At 61.7% G+C, this 19,034-nt stretch overlaps 1 protein-coding gene and 1 long non-coding RNA gene across 3 annotated transcripts in view; one reads left to right on the forward strand and one right to left on the reverse strand.

Annotated features, from left to right (window-relative positions):
* Sorcs2 (sortilin related VPS10 domain containing receptor 2) overlaps positions 1-19,034 on the forward strand; it is a 403,770-nt gene that overhangs the window by 250,357 nt on the left and 134,379 nt on the right. For both annotated transcript variants that reach the window (XM_046423462.2, XM_046423461.2), the window contains exon 3: positions 18,809-18,908. In XM_046423462.2, coding sequence (XP_046279418.1) covers positions 18,809-18,908 — 100 coding nt within the window. The remainder of the gene's footprint in view (positions 1-18,808; positions 18,909-19,034) is intronic.
* On the reverse strand, positions 3,553-4,639 carry LOC124078606 (uncharacterized). Its single transcript, XR_006846957.1, has 2 exons — positions 4,346-4,639; positions 3,553-3,850 (listed from the first exon to the last, which is right to left on the reverse strand). It is a non-coding gene; the product is annotated as an uncharacterized LOC124078606 (long non-coding RNA).

The following is a 19,034-nucleotide window of genomic DNA, read 5'->3' on the forward strand; positions in this document are numbered from 1 at the left end:
AACCCATCATGAGCCTCTGTGACAGATGTGCACACATCTTGGTGGAGTCCCCTCAGCCCACCTCAAGCCCAGAGGGAAGGGACAGAGGCTGCAGGCTCTCTGTCTAGAGGCTCCCGCCCTGTGCCCCCAGGGTCCTGCCTCCCCGGGCTCAGCTCTGGAGACACACAGCCTCCTCCGGGGTGGCATGTGACCCGTGTGTACACGGGGGACCACCACATGGACCCTCCCTAAGCCAACAAGCCCGCCAGGGGGAGACCTGCCAAGGTCCGGTGGCTCCTCCTCTGGGTGACAGGTTGGAGTCCTGCCGTCCCAGGCTCCCTGACACGTTCCTTCCTTCCGCACCATCACCCGGGGATCCCGAGGCTGAGGATCCACCCTACAGGAAGGGCTGGGGCCTGGACAGGCTTGCTTGCCCAGGACCCCCAGCGGAGTGGCAGGTGTGGTGTAGACCTGGGACTCCCACCTTCCCCCACTTCCCCTTGGGCATGCTGCCACCTGGGTGGCCTGCGCATTGGCTACACATAAACTGACATGTGACAGTGGGCTGCTAAGTCCCCTCTCATCAGCCTGAGCTGGAGGGACCAGGCTGCACGCAGCTGGCCCCTGCACCTGTGCTGCCTGGGGACCACCAGCCTGCGGGGATGGCCTGGGGGCACCTGCTTCCGCAGACCCACAGGGTGGTAGAGCAGCCCTCCTTCAAGGAGTACAGGGTCCCGGTGGCACTCGGCCCCCTGCCAGCCCCCTGCGGCTCCTCTGCTTCTCTTTCTGGGGCACGGGGTTCTGCCCATGTGCCCTCCACACTTCAATCGGGGGACACTGGATGGCATTATTTCCCGAGCTTGCCATGATCCTATTGAAATTTCTCTTGGTGGACATCGGGCGCAGCAGGGGTGGCCCAGGGACAAAGGAGACAGAGACCCAGGGCAAGCTGCTCCTCAGTCATTTGCTCTCCCCTGTCACAGCCTCTGAGGTGCCTCTGGAGGTGGCCAGCAGGTCCCAGCTGAAGTTCAGACCTGGTGCCTGGACTTGGTGCCGAGAGGTGCTGAATCGGGACTTTGCTGACCCTCTGGTGAGGTCTGCTGTGGTCTCGGGACTGTCCAGCAGGTCACCTGCCTACTGCCTGCTGCGGTTTCTGGTCAGCGCCTTCTGGTCAGCTGTCTTGTTAACTGTCACCCAGGGATCGTTTCTGATCCAAAACGCTCAGGCTCGCAGTGGTCACCACAGCCAGGCAGTCTGTTGAGAGGGTCCCACAGCTGGCAAAGGGAGTCAGTGTCAGTCTGAGTTTGAGGAGGTCGACCAGAGAGGGGCACCTGCCCCGAAGTGCCCTGCCTGCCACCCTGGGGAACAGAGCACCCTCCCCCCCTGCCCTGCCACACAGCTTCTGTGACTCTAGGACGGGGACGGCTGTGTCATTTATGGCTGGGGAGACGGACCCCCGTGAGGCGAGGGCACTGGCAAGCGGCCATGGCGACAGGGGGTGCACGTCTGTCACTTGGCCACCGGAGACGTAGCATCGCTGTCCCCGGAGCAGGAATCCGGAGGGTCTGCCGCCCCGTTCCGCCTGTCTTCTGAGCCTAGGTGGGCCTCTGTCTTGAGCTTGTCCATGAAGCTGCTTCACGGTGAGCCCAGCGTTAGACGTTTGACCTTCTCGGCAAAGAGGTCCACCCTCGGCCCATCGACGCGCCTGTTTGCCCTCGTTGATCGCCGGCCTCTCCCGAGTTCCAGTGTCCCCAGCTGCACTGAGCCACTCACCACTCAGTGATGACTTCCCAGCACGGCCCTGTGGTTGGCCCCACGCCCAGGCTGGGCACAGCTTCCACACACTGGCTTCCAGAGGGGACACAGTCACTGATCAGATGAGGTTGCACAGACAGAGAGGGAGCCACACTCAGGAAGTGAAGGGCCAGCGCCATCCAGGACCTCTGCCTGGGCCCCCAACTTCCCCTTAGTGGCTCTGTACTGGGTGGAGCAGGTGGCCCAGGTGTCTCTCTGGGTCCCCTAGGTTCCTTCCCCCTTTCAGATGCTGCCAGATCTCAGGGCCCTGAACTGACTTCACATTTGGTGGCCACGGCGTCATGGACCCTTCTGGGCCTGCTGCCATCTTGCTCTGCAGGGCCTGGGGTGCTGTGGGCCCTAGTCATGGCCGGCGTCTGGACAGCACTCAGGGCTCTCCAGGGCCTCACCCATGGTGACTCCTTTGTCAAACCCTGCTCTCCTGGGTGGTGACTGATGGGCACAGGCACGGGCTGCCTCTGGTTGGGTCCGCTCCTGCATCACCTCGGTCAGTGTTCTCCAGCGGAGGCCCCAAGAAGCTGCCCTTTTGGGTTGGCAGATCCCGGATGTGTGTGATTTCTGAATCCACATAACGGCAGGTTAACGAGGTAAAGCTTGTGGAAGTCCGTTCTGGAAAACCCAAATGCGTGGTCAGGCCCTGTCAGAAGCCTTGTCCATCGGGAAGGCACTGTGAGGTGTCCTTCCTTCCCAGTGTGTCCTCCCTAAGGGCCTCGCACGTGGAGGGCTTGGAGCTGCACGGGGGGTGCCCGGTGCACAGGTGGCCACAGGCCGGTAATGGGGGCTTGGCTCTCGCCTGATGGGGAAGGTGGAAGCAGGAGGGACCTCCTACTTCAGGCCTGCAGAGGCCCCTGCAGAGGGCAGGTGAAGGCCCGCAGGGGCCTCAGAGGTGGGCCCAGAGGAAGCTGCCAGGCAGAGCCGAGGGCTCCCAGCTAGGGGTTCAGAAGTGTCTCCCCCAGAGGTAGAGAGCCCAGCGCAGAGATCCCAGAGCCTAGGAACACAGTGTCCCCAATGAGAACCGGCCATCTCACGCCACGGTGCCCAGCGAGGAGTGACACGGGTCCTGGCAGATGAGCCTCCAGTCTCCAGCTGTGCCCGAGGCCTGGGGTCCTGCAGCAGAAGGCTCCTGACACAGGGAGGAAGCTCATGTGACCAGCTGCTCTGAGGCAGGGGGGCAGGGGGAGCATGGTGCTTCTGGTGGTGGGACCCCCACGTTGCTGGGTGGACAGGAGGCCCCGGGTGGGCCTCAGCTGCCATGAAAAGAAACAGAGGCCCTTCCAGGCCTGTGCTAGTCCGCCCGAGGGGGGCACGCCAGTCTGAGTGCAGGGGGTGCGGGTCCCCCAGGAAGGAGCCCCTCGGTTCATGACACGTTCCTCCTGAGGCCAGAGGCTCGGCCTCCTCTGCTCTGGTGGAGGTGGCGTGGTAAAGTCCCTTCCCTCACATTCTCATGCCGGGACCCACACAGGGCTCCAAGGCATATCCCGGGGTCCCACCTCCAGGGCACCTTGGCCCTGCTGGCACCCCAGTCCCGCCCCAGGCTAGAGTGGGCTTCACGGGAGGAACCAGGCTGGATTTGAGTCCGGTGGCTGGAAGTCAGGTGGGGAGGGCCTTGGAGGGTCCTGGCCGCCTCCTGCCAGCCGGCCTGCAGCAGTGCCCACCTGGCCAGGGAGGTGGAGCCTGTCATGTTCCTTTCTTTCTTGTGTGCAGGTGTCTTGGGCTTTTACAATGTACAAGTGTGATTTATATAATTAGAAATAAGACTCCAAAGCAATTTCCATTATATTTGTCTTGAAAAAATGGCTGCACCATTGCCAGAGCTCTGAGGAGAGGCCGTCTGCCCTGAAATCAAGCCAACCTCCATGAGAGGGGACAAAGAACGTCACAGGGAGAGAAGGGAGACGCAGAGGGGCTGTGGCCTGCTGGGGCTGAACAGGAGTCCTGGACGTGACCTCGGGCAGCCAGCGCTCACAGGGCAGAGCACAGGGCAGGGAACCTGTGGGACGTGGGCACACATGACACCGAACACAGCCGGCCGAGCTTCACTGGTGACCGTTAATTTCTGCAATGACAGCAAGTGTCGAGGCCCAGGCAGGAAGTCAGCACCTGCTGGGGTGTGTTTCACAGACCTGAGTGACAGACATGAGCAAGGCCTCAGGGCCACCTGGGGACAAGTGTGGGTGCCCTGCCATGGCCAGAACAGGGGACAAAGGGAGATGGGGGCTGACCTGGGACTCAGGAGCCCCAGCCACCCACAGAGTGGGAAGCTGGAGCCACAGAGGGAGGAGGAGACGCGGGGGGACGAGACCCGCTGGTGTCTCCAAGGCTGCGCCCCCAGGAAGTCTGGCCGAGGCCTGGGACAGGTGGCCTGCAGGGCTCAGCAGCGTGGGGCGAGGGTTGGCTGGGGCCGGGCAGAACGTATTGCGGCCAGGGCGAGGGTGCTGCTAAGAAGCGTGTCTGGTCCGCTCTGTCTCCCGAGGTGCTGGGGCAGGAACCCGGGGCCTTGCTGGGCAGGACCACCACGGAGCCGCCCCACCCCGCGCCCTCCTCCACTCACCAGGCTAGGATGAGGCAACCGGGGACGCCCTACTCCCCCTGTCCAGACGGGAAAGCAAGGCTCAGAGGCAGGATGACCCCAGACGCAGGGCCTCTGGGGCCGGGAAGCTGGGAGGCGGAGCGAGGACCTGCTGGACAGCTGGAGCCACGCCAGGTGCTGGCCATAGGCCGGTGCCCCACGGCCTCCCTACCCATGGGTGTGTCCCGGATCCGGCCAGGGCACCTCTGGCTCCCATCTGGGGGGCTCTCTGGGGCCCGAGACGCTCAGGCAGGGAGGGGCCGGCTCGTACTGCCCTCCAAGCCTCCAGCCCCGCAGGCAGGCGCCACCAACACGGCTCAGGGACCGTGGAGTCACACCTCCCAATGTGCCTTTCTTTTTTTTAATTGCCATGACTGGAATAATCCCGATTTATCTGCTCTCACCCTGGACGGTGAATTTAATTTAATGGACTGTAACGGCTGCCTCTGATCTGCAAGTGCCATGTTTATTTGCCTTATTAGTGTGGACTGGGGGTTGGCGGCCGGCAGGGTGGAGCTGTCCGTGAAGGGGCTTCTCGCCGGCCCCTGCTTATTCCAGAGGCATCTCCATGTCTCAGTCCCACACGGACACTGAGGTGGACGCAGAGATGTCCTTCCCTGTGAGGTGGGGGACTGGGTGAGGGGCCGAGCCTCCCTCTGCTGAGTGACACGGTGTCCTGTCCAGGGAGAGTCCTGCTCGAGGTCCCAGGGCAAGATGGCGCTCTGCCCTCTCCAGCTGTCCACGGCTATCAGGTGGTGCCCTCCTGGCTGACCTCCTGGCTGACCTCCCCGGCGCTGTGCCCTGCCACTTGGCTGTCAGGTGAGGGTGTACCTCACCCAGCTGTCGGGCTGCTGAGGCTAACCTGCAGTGTGCCTGGCTCCCTGACCACTTCTCCACCACAGAATCTGGCAGGCACGGGCAAGGTGCCCTGTTCTGTCAACAACGTGACCAGGAAATGCAGCCTGGATGCGGAGTCCCACTTCAGGGCCTTTGCACGGGCCGTCTTCCCACCCCAGTGCCTGCTAGCTGACCACTTCTTACTGCACTCCTGACCTAGCTTCAGGTCACCTTCCCGAGGGACACCTTGGGCCACTCTGCAGGAAGCCCCACCCCACCTGACTCTCCTGTTCCTTCTGGAGATTGTCATCCAGAGACTCAGCTCCCTGGAGCAGGAGAGCTAAGGACTGCTTCCCCACCAGGAGGGCGGGACCAGGACAGGGTTCTATGGCGGAGGAGAGAAGGCCACACAAGGTCCCCAGCCTCCTTAATGTGGGACGCCTGCTCCTGAGATGACCTAGGGGTAGCAGGGGCCAAACGAGGGCAGGAATGCTCCCATGGAAAAGCATAGTCACACTGAGAGAGACCAAGGGGCACAGAGCCACGTCCATGAGGACCCTCAGAGTCCCAGCAGAGGGAGAAAGGACACATAGTGACAGTGTCATGGGCCCAGGCAGATTCCGGGGGCGTCAAGGCAGCCAGAGCGCGTGCTGGCGAGGCAGAGCAGCGGGGTGGGTCTGGGTGTGGGTTTCCACAGAGCTGGCTCAGCAGTGACAGCAAAGGCCCTGCGGGAAGGATGGGGGTCCCTCCGGTGCAGCCTGTTGTCCCCACGGCTGAGCATCCCTGGTCTACGACCCGCCCTCCCGAGTGCTCGTGCAGAAACCCCTGGCCCGTCTCTGGTTGCGACTCTTCCTCAGGAAAAGACCTCCCCGGGCAGTGGAGAGGGGGCTGAGGGTGCCCTGGGCCCAGTCCCCACCGACCCTCTCCCTCGGCTCCGGGAGGTGGCACTGTCCTGCCCAGGACACGCCTCACCTCTGAGCTATGGGTGGGCAGCAGGGGTGCCCTGTGCTTCTGGGAAGGACGGCAAGTGGTGAAGTGTGACTTCAGAACAGAGGGGCAGGAGCAGGGCCCGGAGTCCACTCAGCCACAGGCCCTGAGCGTGAGCGGACGTGAGAGTGTGGCCACCGTGAGCACATCCGAGAGGCCTGCTCGGTCATGCACCAGACGCCTCCTGTGCACCTAGAGGGTGGCATCTCCGAGGCACCTCCTGCCCTGCCCCCTTCTCAAAGCCCAGGGTGTGCAGCCCAGCGGGGAGGGCACGGGACGGCTGGGCAGTCAATCGGGTGCTGCTCGATGACGAGGCCTCTCCGGGAAGGGGACGGCCTCGCTCATAGTTCTCAGCGCTTGAAGGCATCTCGTCGTTATTTAACTCTCAAATGGGTTCTTAAGAATCGGAGAAACATGTTCTGCCGGTTTCCAGCGCCCTCGGTGTGCTCGCTGGAGAGAGCAGCGCATTAAGTTATTAGGGCGCAGGGGCGGAGGCGGGAAGGCCCAGCGGGGGCCGGCAGGAGGTGGGGCTGCAGCCGCTCCACACATTTTCCCTTCGTCTGTTGCCCTTAGGAAGTCATGTGGGCATCGCTCAGTCTTTTCTGCAGACTTCTGCAGGCTGCCTGGACGGGGAGCAGGGGCACAGAGGTGGGCTGGTGCCGGCCCCAAGCAGCGGGCACAGCTGTGTCTGTGACATGGAGTGGGGGCCGCTGGGGTCCTGGTGGGCCATATCATGGGCACCTGTCTGGTGTCAGGGCAGCTGTGAGAGAGGAGGAGACTCCTGTAAGTGGTGCAGGCACAAGTGGGTATCCTGGGGCCAAGGGAGCAGGGCACACCTGACACCAGACCCCAAGGGAGCTGTCAGCAACACGTCCTGAGGGTGGGGGTGTTGCTGCCGCTTCCTGGGTGGTGGGAAGCAGATGGCAACCTTCTGTCCTGGGACCTGATGTCCCAGACCGAGAGAGACGATAACAGAGCAGAATGGCCGTGTGGCATTGGGCAGCAGCGGGAGCTGTGGACAAAAGTCAAGCAGTGTAACTGCAGTCCTGGTGTGGGGACAGCCAGAGGCCCAGGACGCTTCCCCGGAGCAGAGCCTGCAGTTCAGAGTTCTTTCTGTGGGGGTAGCTGGGAAAAGGACCCGTAGGTGCAAAGGCCCTGGGGTGTGTCCCTGTATGCAGGTCACATGTCCTGGGTCATTACAGCAGCAGTGTTTAGTCCCTGGTAGCAGCCTGTGGTGGCACTGATGAGGCATTGGCATCCGGATATCAGTGTGGGCTTGGCTGCCTGCCCTGGGGCTGACCTTCTGCCCCGGCAGAAGTCAAGCTGATATTAGGTGGCCTGAGACCCACTGTGAATCACAATGGCAGCATAGACTGTGCCCATGGCCCAGGGTCTCAGCAAACAAAGCCACTCAGGCAGGACATTCCAGGACTCAGAATTCACCTCCCAGGAGCCAGCAAGGGCCAACCTTTTCTTTGGAGTGTGCAGGGTTTAGACAGCCCAGAGCTGCTGTGTTAGCCCTGCCTGCTCCTGGGAGGGCGGGCAGATGAGGAAGGGGACTGGCCACCTCAGCCAGGCCTCGTCCTGGGGCCCTTTCATTTAGTCCTCCTGAGGGCCACGGGAGAAGGTGAGGGCCACCCGAGGCCCAGGGAGTACAGGGGCCAGCTCAGGGCCACCGCCTCTTGCCACACCACCTCCGTGAGAGTGCGATGCGGTCCACAGTGCAGAGCCCTCCCCTGGACCCTGCTGTTCACCCTGGAGCTGTCCAGCAGGAGACTGGCTCCAGGGAGAAGTGGCCTCCCTGGGGCTTGCCCTGCTCGGCCCCTGGTCTCAGAGCCACCACCCAGGCCCCAGCGTGAGCCCCGGGGCCTGTTGGAGGGCGCAGTGGGGCCAGCCACGCAGGGCAGGAGCTTCCTCGTCTGCAGGTTGAGCAGAGGATGCCCAGATGCCCGTCTGTCCTGCCGACTCCCATTTGCATGGACACTCACCTGGTCAGCTTCCGGGCCTGCAGGGGGAGGGTTCTGTTTCTTTCTTGACCGTAGATGAGAGTGGAATGATGTCCACCTCCACTCCGTGGCCATCTGCCTGGCTGCCCGGGGAGCTGGGAGGAAGGAGGCTTGACTTTAGTGTCAGGAGACCTCAGTCAAGGTGCCCACTTGGCCGCCAGCTGCTGTGTGACCTTCAGCATGTGACCTTGCTTCTCTGGGCCTGTCTTCTCATTCATTGGGAGGGGTGTGGCCGAGGCCCAGCCGTCTCCAGGGACCCTCGGCTTTTGCAGTGGGATCTTGGTGCTGAGAACTCATGGGGTGTCAGCTTCCCCCCTCGGAGGCGACGGGAGCTGCATACAAGGGGCATTCCACAGGGGAAGGATTTGGCCTGCGCTGACGCGCGCACAGTCACAAGCTGTTGTCCCCAGCGTTTCCCAGTGCTCGCTTCATGTGGGGGCTGGGCCAGGAGCAGGGACTGCCCACATGCAGCCCTGGGCACTAGGTGGGTGGGGCGCAGGGGCCCCAGGGCCTGCAGAGGTGGGCAGAGCCCTGCCTGGGCAAGGGGTGGTAGGCACCTGCCCTGGCCTTCCCACCTGCCCTGGCTCTGCCCTGCTGGCCCGTGGTCACCCTCCCAGGGGAGCCTGGCTCTGCTCTAGAGCCATCGGGCCACTGCACTCCTGTGCACCTCCGTGGGGCGTCCACCTGGCCTGTGCCAGGGATCCAGCTCTATCCACAGGGGCCAAGGACCTGCTGTGGGCTGCTCAGGGGATGGCTAGCAGGATATGCGGGGAGGGAACTAGTGTAGGTGAAGGGACAGAGGAACCCTGGCCTCGAGCTGGCACTGTGGCATGTGGCACAGGCTTGTGACTGTGCTACCGTCCGCATGGCTGTCCTCTGTGGGATGCATGGCCTGTGCGTGTGGCTGGTGCTGGAGGCCTAGGGCTGTGCAGAGGTCAGGGAGCATGGGGAGGGAGTGCTTGGGGACACATCTTGCCCCTGTGAAGGAACCGGGCCATGCTCGCCTCCGGCCATGGCTGAGCTGTGCAGGGGAAGCGGTGAGCGGCAGTTCCCTGGGTGGTGGCACTGCCCGAGGAAGCCCCTTCCATCCGTGTCTGCAGGTGCAGGCTGGCCCCTCACCAAGCCCCTCGGGGAGCTGCTGCTGGCCAGGAGTGGGGGTCACAGTTTTGGTGAAGCTCACAGCTCAGGAGCTGACTGTGGCGGCCACTCTCAGGTCCCCACTTGTGCCGTCCTCCCTGGAAGATGGGGCATGACTCCAGTCCCCCTTGGAGTGTTGGGTGGCTTAAGCTGACCGTGGCCTGGCACCTGCAGCGCTTTCTGTTCAAAGCCCTGATGGCCAGTGTCGAGGAGGACACCAGAGGTCCTCATGCAGTCGGCCACGTCGTCATTGACTCTCCCTGTGTCTGGTGGGTCCCAAGAACCTTGGCCATTAGGGCCTTTGGACCAGGGATCCCCCATTGCTCAACCCAGAGCCTCTCTGTGACCTTTCCTGAGCTGGGGAATTGGTGGTGTTGAGGACACCTTATTTCCTAATTTAATTTTTAGCTTTCCTCAATTCTTCTCAACGTTTCCAGGCAGGAGTCCCTTTAAACGGTCCCGACCACCTCCGTGGTGCCCCACACGCCTTTTCCTCTTCTTTAAAAGCACTTGGTCTGGGCTGGGGCTGGGCTGGGGCTCTGTGGCAGAGCGCTTGCCTGGCATGTGTGAGGCACTGGGTTCGATTCTCAGCACCATGTATCAATAAATAAAATAAAGGTCCACTGACAACTTAAAAAAAATTTTTAAAAGCCCTTGGTCTGTCATTTGGGCTGCTTCAGAGGGCCTGAAGCGGGTCAGCGGTCACTTAAACACCGATCTAGAGCCTCCGCTCCTGTCATCCAGGAACGGGCGTAGGGAAGCACAGTGGGTTTGTTCCAGGACCCCTAAGCATTCATGAGGACGTCATGATAACAGTACGGCGCTGGAAGGCTTCCTTGGATCTTGGGAACATGGAAAATCACCAGATGGCAGCTTGGAGCGTCCCACTGAGAGTTGGCTCCGACTCCACCTGGGCCACAGGACGGGCGGCTGGACGTGCTGGAGTCAGGGAAATGTCTCCACGGAGGGGGGTCGCTCGGCATAGCAACGCGGGGCACAAAGCGGATCCCCAAGACGCACGCCACCTCGCGTCACTTGACGTTTGTTAGAAGGGTGACTCCTGGGGTCGGAGGGCAGCAGCAGGCCACGTGGGCAGAGAGAGAGGGTGGCCTGCCCAGCTGAGGGGGCTGCTCTCGGGTGGCCGGGGCTGTGGGCAGTTGTTCTTGCTCTGATGTTTTCGAATGATTCCAAGAAGAATCTAGGGTGTCCGCCTGTCAGGAAGGAAGTTTTGTGCACGTGTCTTACTGACTTTCTAGAGTTTTATGGAGGTGGATCCCAGGGGTCGGGAAGCTTGACCGCGCTCAGCTTCCATGCCAAGGCTTCCCGCCTGGGCCTTCTCCCTCCCTCCCCCCAGGCCCCTCAGCCCTCCCCACTCTGCTCCTGCTGGGATTAGCCCACCCTTCCACAAGGACAGGGACCAGGGGCCTCTTTAGAGCCATCTCACCTGGTCTGCAGAGCGTCCAGCTAGTTTTATCGGGTTTATTACTCGTCTTGTCCTATTTGGGTGCTTCCTATCTGGTACGGGGCATTAGAAGGGCCTGGAACCCTCCCAGGTAGGCCAGCTCTCCGGGAGACAGGGGGTCGGAGTGATGCACAGTGGGCAGCAGGATCACCGGGCATCACTGCAGTCCTCCTTTCCCACCAAACTAGGGGGAAAGTGCCAGCTCTGTCCAGCCCCTGCCCCCCCCACCCCGCCATGTTGGGACTGCCGGGGACTCGCCTCCGCCTAGCCAGCAGCTCCGCCTGGCCCCTCCATCCTTATCAAATGTCATTTCCCAAGTTATCCCACAGTCAAGGCCCATCCGGCCCATTCCAGGACGGCTTCTCATGGAGCCGTGTCATGGTGTCAATATGGCAGTGGCCTCCTGCCTGCAGCTTTCGAGAGCTGCCAAGGTAATTGACGTCTCCTCTCCTCACCTGCTGCCCGTGACACCCTGGCCTGGCAGGCTCTGGCTCCTCCTGCGTGGCTGGCGTGGGGCTGGGAGGTGGCTCAGCCACCACCTTGGCCCTGGGAAATGTGCCAGGCAGAGAGCAGGGACATCCGCTGCAGGTTGGACAGCCACTGTGCCCAGGGGAGTGGCACCGGAGCCAGGAGGGTGGCCCAGACACTTCCAGGGACAGGGACTCCCCCACAGAGCTGGAGGCCCACGGAAGGCTGCATGTTGGATGCTCTTGCCCACTGCAGGCTGACGGGAGTGTCCAGGCAGGCTGGAGGTAGGCAGGTGCACTGGCCGCTCCAGAGGTGAGGCATGTGCACGTCCCTGGGATCTAGGATCTTTGACCTTGCAGTGGGCTAAAAGGACATGACCCATTGTAAGTGCAGGAGCATCTCCTGGGGACTCGCTTGGCCTCTATCCCTGCCTCCCCGAAGCCATGCCTGCTGGAGGGTGGGCCGGTTTCTTCCCCTCTGCCCACCTAGCTGGGGCCAAGCTTCCCATTTTATACTCAGAATATCAAGAACTTAGGAATGTTCCTGAATGACTTCGCTGCCATTGCAGTGGCCTGTGTCCCTGTGATTCCTTGTTCCTTGCTGATCCCGAAGGGTTTAGTAGGAAGCAGGCAGTGGACAGAGCTCCCCTTTGTGGATTCTACAGAGCTGCTAGGTCCTGTGTGGTGTCCAGATGGCCCGTGCTCCTCTGGTCACACTGTACACTTGCTGTCCACCTGGCACGTGGCCAAAGCTCAAGTAGATTCTACTGGGGAGACATCTCCAGAGCACGTCCCCTCCGCTCAGGTAACGCATCCAAGCCTGAGCTCCCCCAGGTCCCATCCCCTGGACAAGCCCCCTTCCCCGTGTGCCTCAGTCTCCCATGGGGAGTGTGCAGGTCTTGGCTCTCCCTTCCAGAGGGCGCCGCGTCCACACAGGGCTTTGCAAGGAGCGAGTGTGGCACTCAGGTACCAGGTCACGTCAGGCCCCGCCCACAGGTGCATCTGGAGCCAGCCGGCGGTTCATGCGGTGGGTGCCCCCTCCACACTGTGGCTGCCCAAGTCGGCGGGAGAGAGTGGGTCAGAGCGCAGGGCTCATCTGCAGAAGGAGGTGGGGCTGAGCATGGGTCCCCGCCAATGAAATAATTACAGAATATGAAAATGGCTTAATTAAATCATTTTTACAAGTGAGTATGCATAAACACTCATCAATTAGGCAGCCGATTTGCAAAGAGCAATTTTCTGAGGGCGCCTGCCTCCCGCGTTTCCATCTGCCCCTCTTTAGACACTGGTTCTTTATTTTGATTTGAATGGATGGAGACGAGGTGATGGTGCTTGGACCGCAGGATGCTGGACAAGGACCTGGAGGCCGTGTGGTTGCTGAGAGCTGGGGGGTGTCGGGAGCCCAGGCTCAGGGGAGGGAGGCACATGGTCACTGGCAGGATGGTGGCAGGATGGTGGTGTCCTGCCACTCCTTCCCTGCTTCCTCCCCTGTCACTGCCCCTTCCACTTGGCCTTCCTTGGGAATTAGATCCACTGAGCACCAGGGCTATTGTTTGGGCATAATTAAACCCAACCCCTACCTTTCCAGTGGAAAACTGTAGCCCAGAGAGGACAACCTACCAGCCTGAAGTCACACAGCCTCCAGGTCTGGCACCCAGAGAACTTCCAAAGGAATCCAGCAAGCATTTACTGAGTGCCAGCTATGTGCACAGCCTGGATAATCATGGTGACCACTGTCCTCACCCTGACCTGGTGATCTGTATGGGCTTTGGGGGGAAACAGCATTGGGCTTGGGCTTTGTCAGAGGATCTTGTCTCCAACCTGCCTTTGACTGACCAGCTGGGTGCTGAGGCAGGTCACCCTCTATTTCCTGGACTTGCCAAAGGCAGTAAATGTCACTCCCTTTCCTTGCCGGGATCTGGGGTCACCAAGAGGCAGTCCCAGCAGTCAGAGGGGTGCAGCTCCAGTGCCATCCCGCCAGGCGCCCCTCCCCCCTCCCCCCAGCCCACCTGGAGCTGGGACAGGGGCTGAGCAGGGGCACAGTGCCCCCATCACACCAGCAGCTGCTGACCTTCAGTCTCAGTGTCCATGCCTGGCTGGCAGCTGGTACCTACTTGCAGCACCACTCCCTTGTACCCACCTGCTTCCAGCTTCCACCCTGGTGCCCGGCCCATCCTGGCCAGCATGAAGGAGGGCTTGGAGGAGGGAGGCCCGTCCTGCTCACCAGGGTCACAGTGGCCCTCACTGTCTCCACAAGTTCCCCAGCTGGCTCCTTCTCTCCACAGCAACACTGCCCAAAGCTGGGCACCTACCCCAGCCATCTCACCTGGGCATCTTCTGCTCACCTGGGCGCCTTCATCTTACCCAGGTCCCTTAGAGGTCCCCACAAGCAGGGAGTCCCTCCCTCCTGCCTCTGAGTCTTTCCTGTGTTTTTTACCATCAGCCTCGGGCCCTTCCTGGGAGTCAGGCAGGGGACCCTGACCTGGGCTGTGCGTCCCTTTCTCCCCTGTCTGCCTGCCTGTCCCCATTTCCCCTTGCCACATGGGAGCTGTCACAGGACTGGTGTGGATGCCGTCTCTCAGGCTCCATGAAGCAGCTGCCTCCAGTGAGCTGACTGAAGTCAGGACCTCAGCATGTGGCCTCAGTGACACAGGGTCCCGGCGATGCCATCGGCTCAGGATGGGATGAGGTGCTTCTGGACAGAGGCTGGGCCCAGGTTCAGAGTGGAGACAGGAGGGGTCTGCAGGTGAGCCACCACCAGCCGAGGACACCCAGAGCCACCAGGAGCTGGAGGAGGGATGTGGCCCTCAGGCACCTGGGCTCAGACTTCTGCCCCCAGAGCTGGGAGGGAACGTCTCTGTAGCTGGAAGCCCCGTGTGCTACTGTGTGGCGGCCTCGGGGACCTAGGCTGCTGCCCAGGCTCCGTGCGCCCCGGGCTCCGTGCCCTCTCCTGGGGAGGTCCCTCGCAGGCTGGCCCTGCGCTGACTTAGCCTCGAAACCCACACCCGGGGACAGTCAAGGGGTTTTGTTTGACTGGGTTTTGGTTTTGTTCTTTAATGTTCTCTGAAGAAGGAGCTTTGCAGTTTGAGGTCATGGTCACATGAGCAGCACCAGCCATCCTCCTCTCCTGGAGGACATGACGCTGGGCACTGTCCAATCTCCTCTTCTGATCACCGCCTGCCTCTCTCAGCCTCTGTGCCACCACCTGCCCCTGGAGCACCCGAGGGAACCGTGTCTGCCCCCCATCACCACCGCCTCGCGGTCCCAATCCCGGGGACAAGGGCTTCCTGAAGGCTGCTGCCCTAGAGCTAATGTGCTCCTGGGAGGGACAAGCCATCCACCCTCAGGACCCAGCTGTGTCCCCAGCACCCTGACCCGCAGGGCTCATCCCCCAAAGCAGGCGATTGCCGGCCTCCTCCAGGCCCTGCAGGGAGCGCAGAGGCCACGCCCGCTGCCGCTCGCTTTCCTGCCGGTGCTGCGGAGCGACTCTTCCTCATACAGGTGTCGTCCCTGCTGACTATCTATTCGCTTGAGAAGCAGGTGGAGGAGGAAATAAGGAGGTGACGGAAACCCTCGAGTTGCCCCAGGAGAACACCCTGTGGCCAGGCTCTCAGTGGCCAGCCTCAGGAGGAACTGGACACCCTGGAGCTTTTGCTAGGGATTCTGAGGGCTGGGTCAGGTGGCCGGAGCCCTTGTGGGGCCTGCAAATTAAGGACAGTGGTCATGGCCTTTTACATTGGTGGGGACCTCAGAGACTCCTGGTCCCAACCCCCAGTGTTCCACATCTGTGTGGGCAGCCCAGGCCCCTGGGGCAGTGGGAACAGGACCAGCCCAGGTCCTCCGTGCCATGGGAGAGGGGCAGAGCAGGGCCGGGGAGGTGGGCACAAGCTGGTGGCTGCTCTCACCTTGGCTCTGTGTTGGAGGCTGGCTCTGCCTCGGGCCTCTGGATGCCAGCACTTGGCTCCAACCCATCCCGTCGCCTTCTCCCTGGTGGCACCTGCTGAGCAGCATCACCATCCTCCAGGCCCCCAGGTCCCTCCCTCTCCTCCCCCAGCCCAGCCCAGCACCTTGTCCAGCAAGTCATACCGCCCGGGCAGGGCACCTCCTGAGCGCATGCACACTGCCCTGCGGGGTTCTGCAGCCTGTCCTGACACGTTTGCACAACACCAAGGGTGCGGCCCGGCATGCGGTGTGGCCCGTGTGGATCACAAGCTATGCGGGTCCTCTGTCGTGGGAGGCTGAGGGTGTGGAGCTGGGGCAGCGGCGTTTCATTAACTGTGTAAACCAGCATATTATCATGGCAATACCTAATCCATGTAACAATCATAGTGAACGTTCTCCTCTTAATACCAAGTCTTGAAATCAGTGTGTACCTGGCCGCGTGCTCCAATCTGGATAAACTCCATGTTCTGAGAGCTGGGGATGCCACAGGACCAGTGGTGCTGTACTGTGGACCAGCCCTCTTGGTGGCCCTGGGGACGACTCCGGCCCCTCCCCTGCCCAGCCCTTCAGCCTCAGGCCCTGCCATCCCTCTTAGTGTCCCCCAGCCCTGGGCTGCCACACGTGGCTGACGGCTCCCGCACTTTCCTCATTCCCAGGAGGAAGCCCTCCCCTCCCAGAGGCCTCCACATCCCATTCCTGGACCTGTGACGTGTTCCCTTTCATAGATAGCAATGGGGACTCTGCAGATGGAATTAGCACGGTGAGGAGGGGAGAGGATCCCGGACCATCATGTGCGCCCTGTGCGATCACAGGAGGGACCAGGGAGAGTCTGAATGTGGAAGTGGGCGATATGTAGTCGAGCAGGGAGGGAGAAGCAGCTCTGAGGACAGAGGCAGGGACCTGGAGCTGAGGGTCACAGGAGGCCTCTGAGGGTGGAAAGTCTTCCCCTGGATCTTCTAGTATGTGCCAGTGCCTCGTTAGACCTCCATGGGGCCTGTTTCAGACTGGTGACCTCCAGAACAGCACGTCGATAGATCCACCTTGTCCTGAGTCGCTCCAGCGGCCACAGGACTCTCTCAGGCCTCTCCTGGTGGAACTGGCCTGCAGGGTGCACTCCTGCCCAGGAGGGGGACAGGCGGGGTGGAAGTGGAGGCGCCCGTGAGGGGTCAGGAAGATCAGGATGGATCAGGTGTGGGTTCTGCTGGGGACTGAGGACAGCCTGGGCCCCCAGAGTTGCACGTGCCCTAGCATCTCCTGGCCTTCTGGACGTCAGCACCACGGCTCACTGTGGCGCACTGAGGCTGTCCCCTCCCACCTCTGCCTCTGTCTGTGTCTCTGGAATGCTGCGTTCATCCCTGCGGCTGCCATGACACAGCGCCACAAACCTGTGGCTTCAACAGCTGGGATTTTTTCAAGGTGCTGAGTCAGCAGCCTGAGACGGGGTGGGGGGGGTCATGGGCTGGCTCCTTCTGGTGGGCTTCGCCCTTGCATCTCTGTTGGTCTTGGTTTTCTTCTTCTATGGCACTGGTCATGTTGGCCTTAGGGCCCATTCTGGCCCACTCTGGCCACCTCTGAACCTGATTGCTTCCTCCAAGGCCCTATCTTCAATGCGGGCACGTTGACATGTTCCAGGTGGGTGACCCAGGACATGTGCCCGTCCCCAGCCACGCACAGCCTCTCCCTTCCTCCTCAGGCCTCTGCCCTCAGGTCGCCTTATCCAAAGTCAGCTCAATGCCACTCTGTCTCTGAGACAGGACCCGCAGCCCCACCCAGCCGGCCCCCACCCCTTTCCAGGCCTAGAGCACCCAGGCTGCTGTGTTCTGCAGCTCCATTTGGCATCTGCCCACCCCCCTCTGCCCCACCAGGAGGGAGGTTCCAGGGCAGCGGGGCCTGTGACTCTGGCTCCCTGCCGCTGGCCACCTGAGCTGAGCGGGAAGGTGCCCTGGAGCAGCAGCTGTGAGCAGACTTCTCTGGCCCTCCTGGGCATGGGGAGGCAGGCTGGATCCTGGGCAGCCAGATCTGGGCTGAGGTGGTGGTCCTGGTGGGGGGCTGGGCAGAATCAATAGGCTTGTCTGGGAAAGCTGGGAGCGGGAGGGGCCTGCGCCCAGAGGAGGCTCGGCTGCATGGAGCTCATAAACACAGCTATTTGTTTCTGCAGGGGCTCTGGAATTTCCTGGGTCTCTGGATCGATCTTCTGCTAATGGGCCTCTTGCTCCCTCTTTTCAAAGGAAATCAATTCTCTGAGGTTTTGAGAGTAAATGCTGCCAGCTACACCTCCATGGGTGGGTGTGTCTTTGTTCTCTGCAGCCAGGTCATCACTGGGGAGGGCAGGACCAGCCAGAGGCCAGATGGGCATCCAGACCCCGAGTGACCTGAGGAATTTCCCCTACTGGGAAACCCTGGGAGCTAGAAGGCTGGGGTAGGGTGGGGGCTCCTCAACCCTGTGACCCCGAGGCCTATGAAAGATACAACCTCTGGGACATGTGGCTACCGGGTCACCAAGCCCAGAGGGAATAAACAGGGCCCATCTTCCTGGACCCTGGGTTTCACTTGAGGAGGGAGGGAATGTGTGCATGCAGACATGCCAAGAGTCATTGTGGGAAGGAAGCTGAACATCTGCGGGGGCTCCTGGGAGACCCAGGGACAGGAGGGGAGGTGCTGGCCTTCTGCAGCTGTGGGCGCCCAGAGGCACTGCTGGCAGTGAGGTAGCCAGGGTGGAGTCGGCCCCGGCAGGCTGGGGTCTGAGGCAGGAGCTCTGATGGAGCTGGAGCCCCCCCAGCCCACATGCCCAGCACGTTGTGCGATTCCAGCCTACTTTCAAGGGTGATCATGAGAGGCCCTGGTTTCAGAGCCTCTGGGACCTTGAGCTTCAACAGTACTGATTCCACGAGTTTCATTTGGTGGCTCCTGAACAACATCGGAGCTGGTCTTGGTGGCTTCTGTGGGACATTCCTCCTGCTCCGTCCACACCATAGCTGAGGAGGGCAGCCCTGGGGTGGGAGGGCTTGCCCCTGGCAGGAGACTCCCAGGCTTTGCTGTGCCACCAGCCACAGTGCAGAGCTGCCCTGGGCTCCAGGTGGGGTGGGGACGGAGGGGGCTCCTGCAGGAGCTCAGGGTCCCAAGAGGGAAACAGATGGGCAGGGGGCCACAGTGGAGCCTCGGACAGTGGCAGACGGTCCCTGCAGCAAGCAGAACCCCGGCCGGCATCAGGTGGGTTTGTGTCTGACTCTGTCAGGCAGAGAATGTCCCCTCTTGGACTCCTTTGGTCATCTGTGAGATGGACATGCTGACATCGTCTGTCAGGGTTCTGCAAGGCATCGAAGAGGTAGAAGACCCACAAGGGCCAGAGCATCTCAGGCACCCCCAGGAGGAGGAGGCAGCCTGGGCTTTGGGATTTCTAACCCTAGCTCCAGACCTGGGATTCAGATAGAGCAAGTCCTCTGTCCCGAGGGAGCCCAGTGGGGGACACCCTGCTCCTGCAAGGGTCGGGAGGGTGGCACTGTGTCTTCCCACCTGAGCTGGCACGCGGCTGGAGCTGGATATGCTATGGGTTGATAAAGGCCACACCTGGAGGGTAGGTGCTGACGGCTGTCCCCTGTCCCCCCAGGTCTTCGGATTTCGGGACGTCCTACACCAAGCTCACCCTCCAGCCTGGCGTTACCACCGTCATTGACAACTTCTACATTTGCCCCACCAACAAGAGAAAGGTACGTGCTGGCCCTGTGGCCGAAGCCCAGGAGGCCCGTGCCACTGGTGTCTCCTGCCTCTGGACAGGGGAGAATGAGAGCTGTCTGCCCCCTGGCCCTCGCTGGTCGCCCTTCCCAGTTCCGCCT

Source organism: Marmota monax, unplaced genomic scaffold, assembly GCF_021218885.2.
Source record: "Marmota monax isolate L192 unplaced genomic scaffold, Marmota_monax_Labrador192_F-V1.1 WCK01_AAM20220418_F8-fsc00009, whole genome shotgun sequence".
Lineage (NCBI taxonomy): Eukaryota > Metazoa > Chordata > Mammalia > Rodentia > Sciuridae > Marmota > Marmota monax.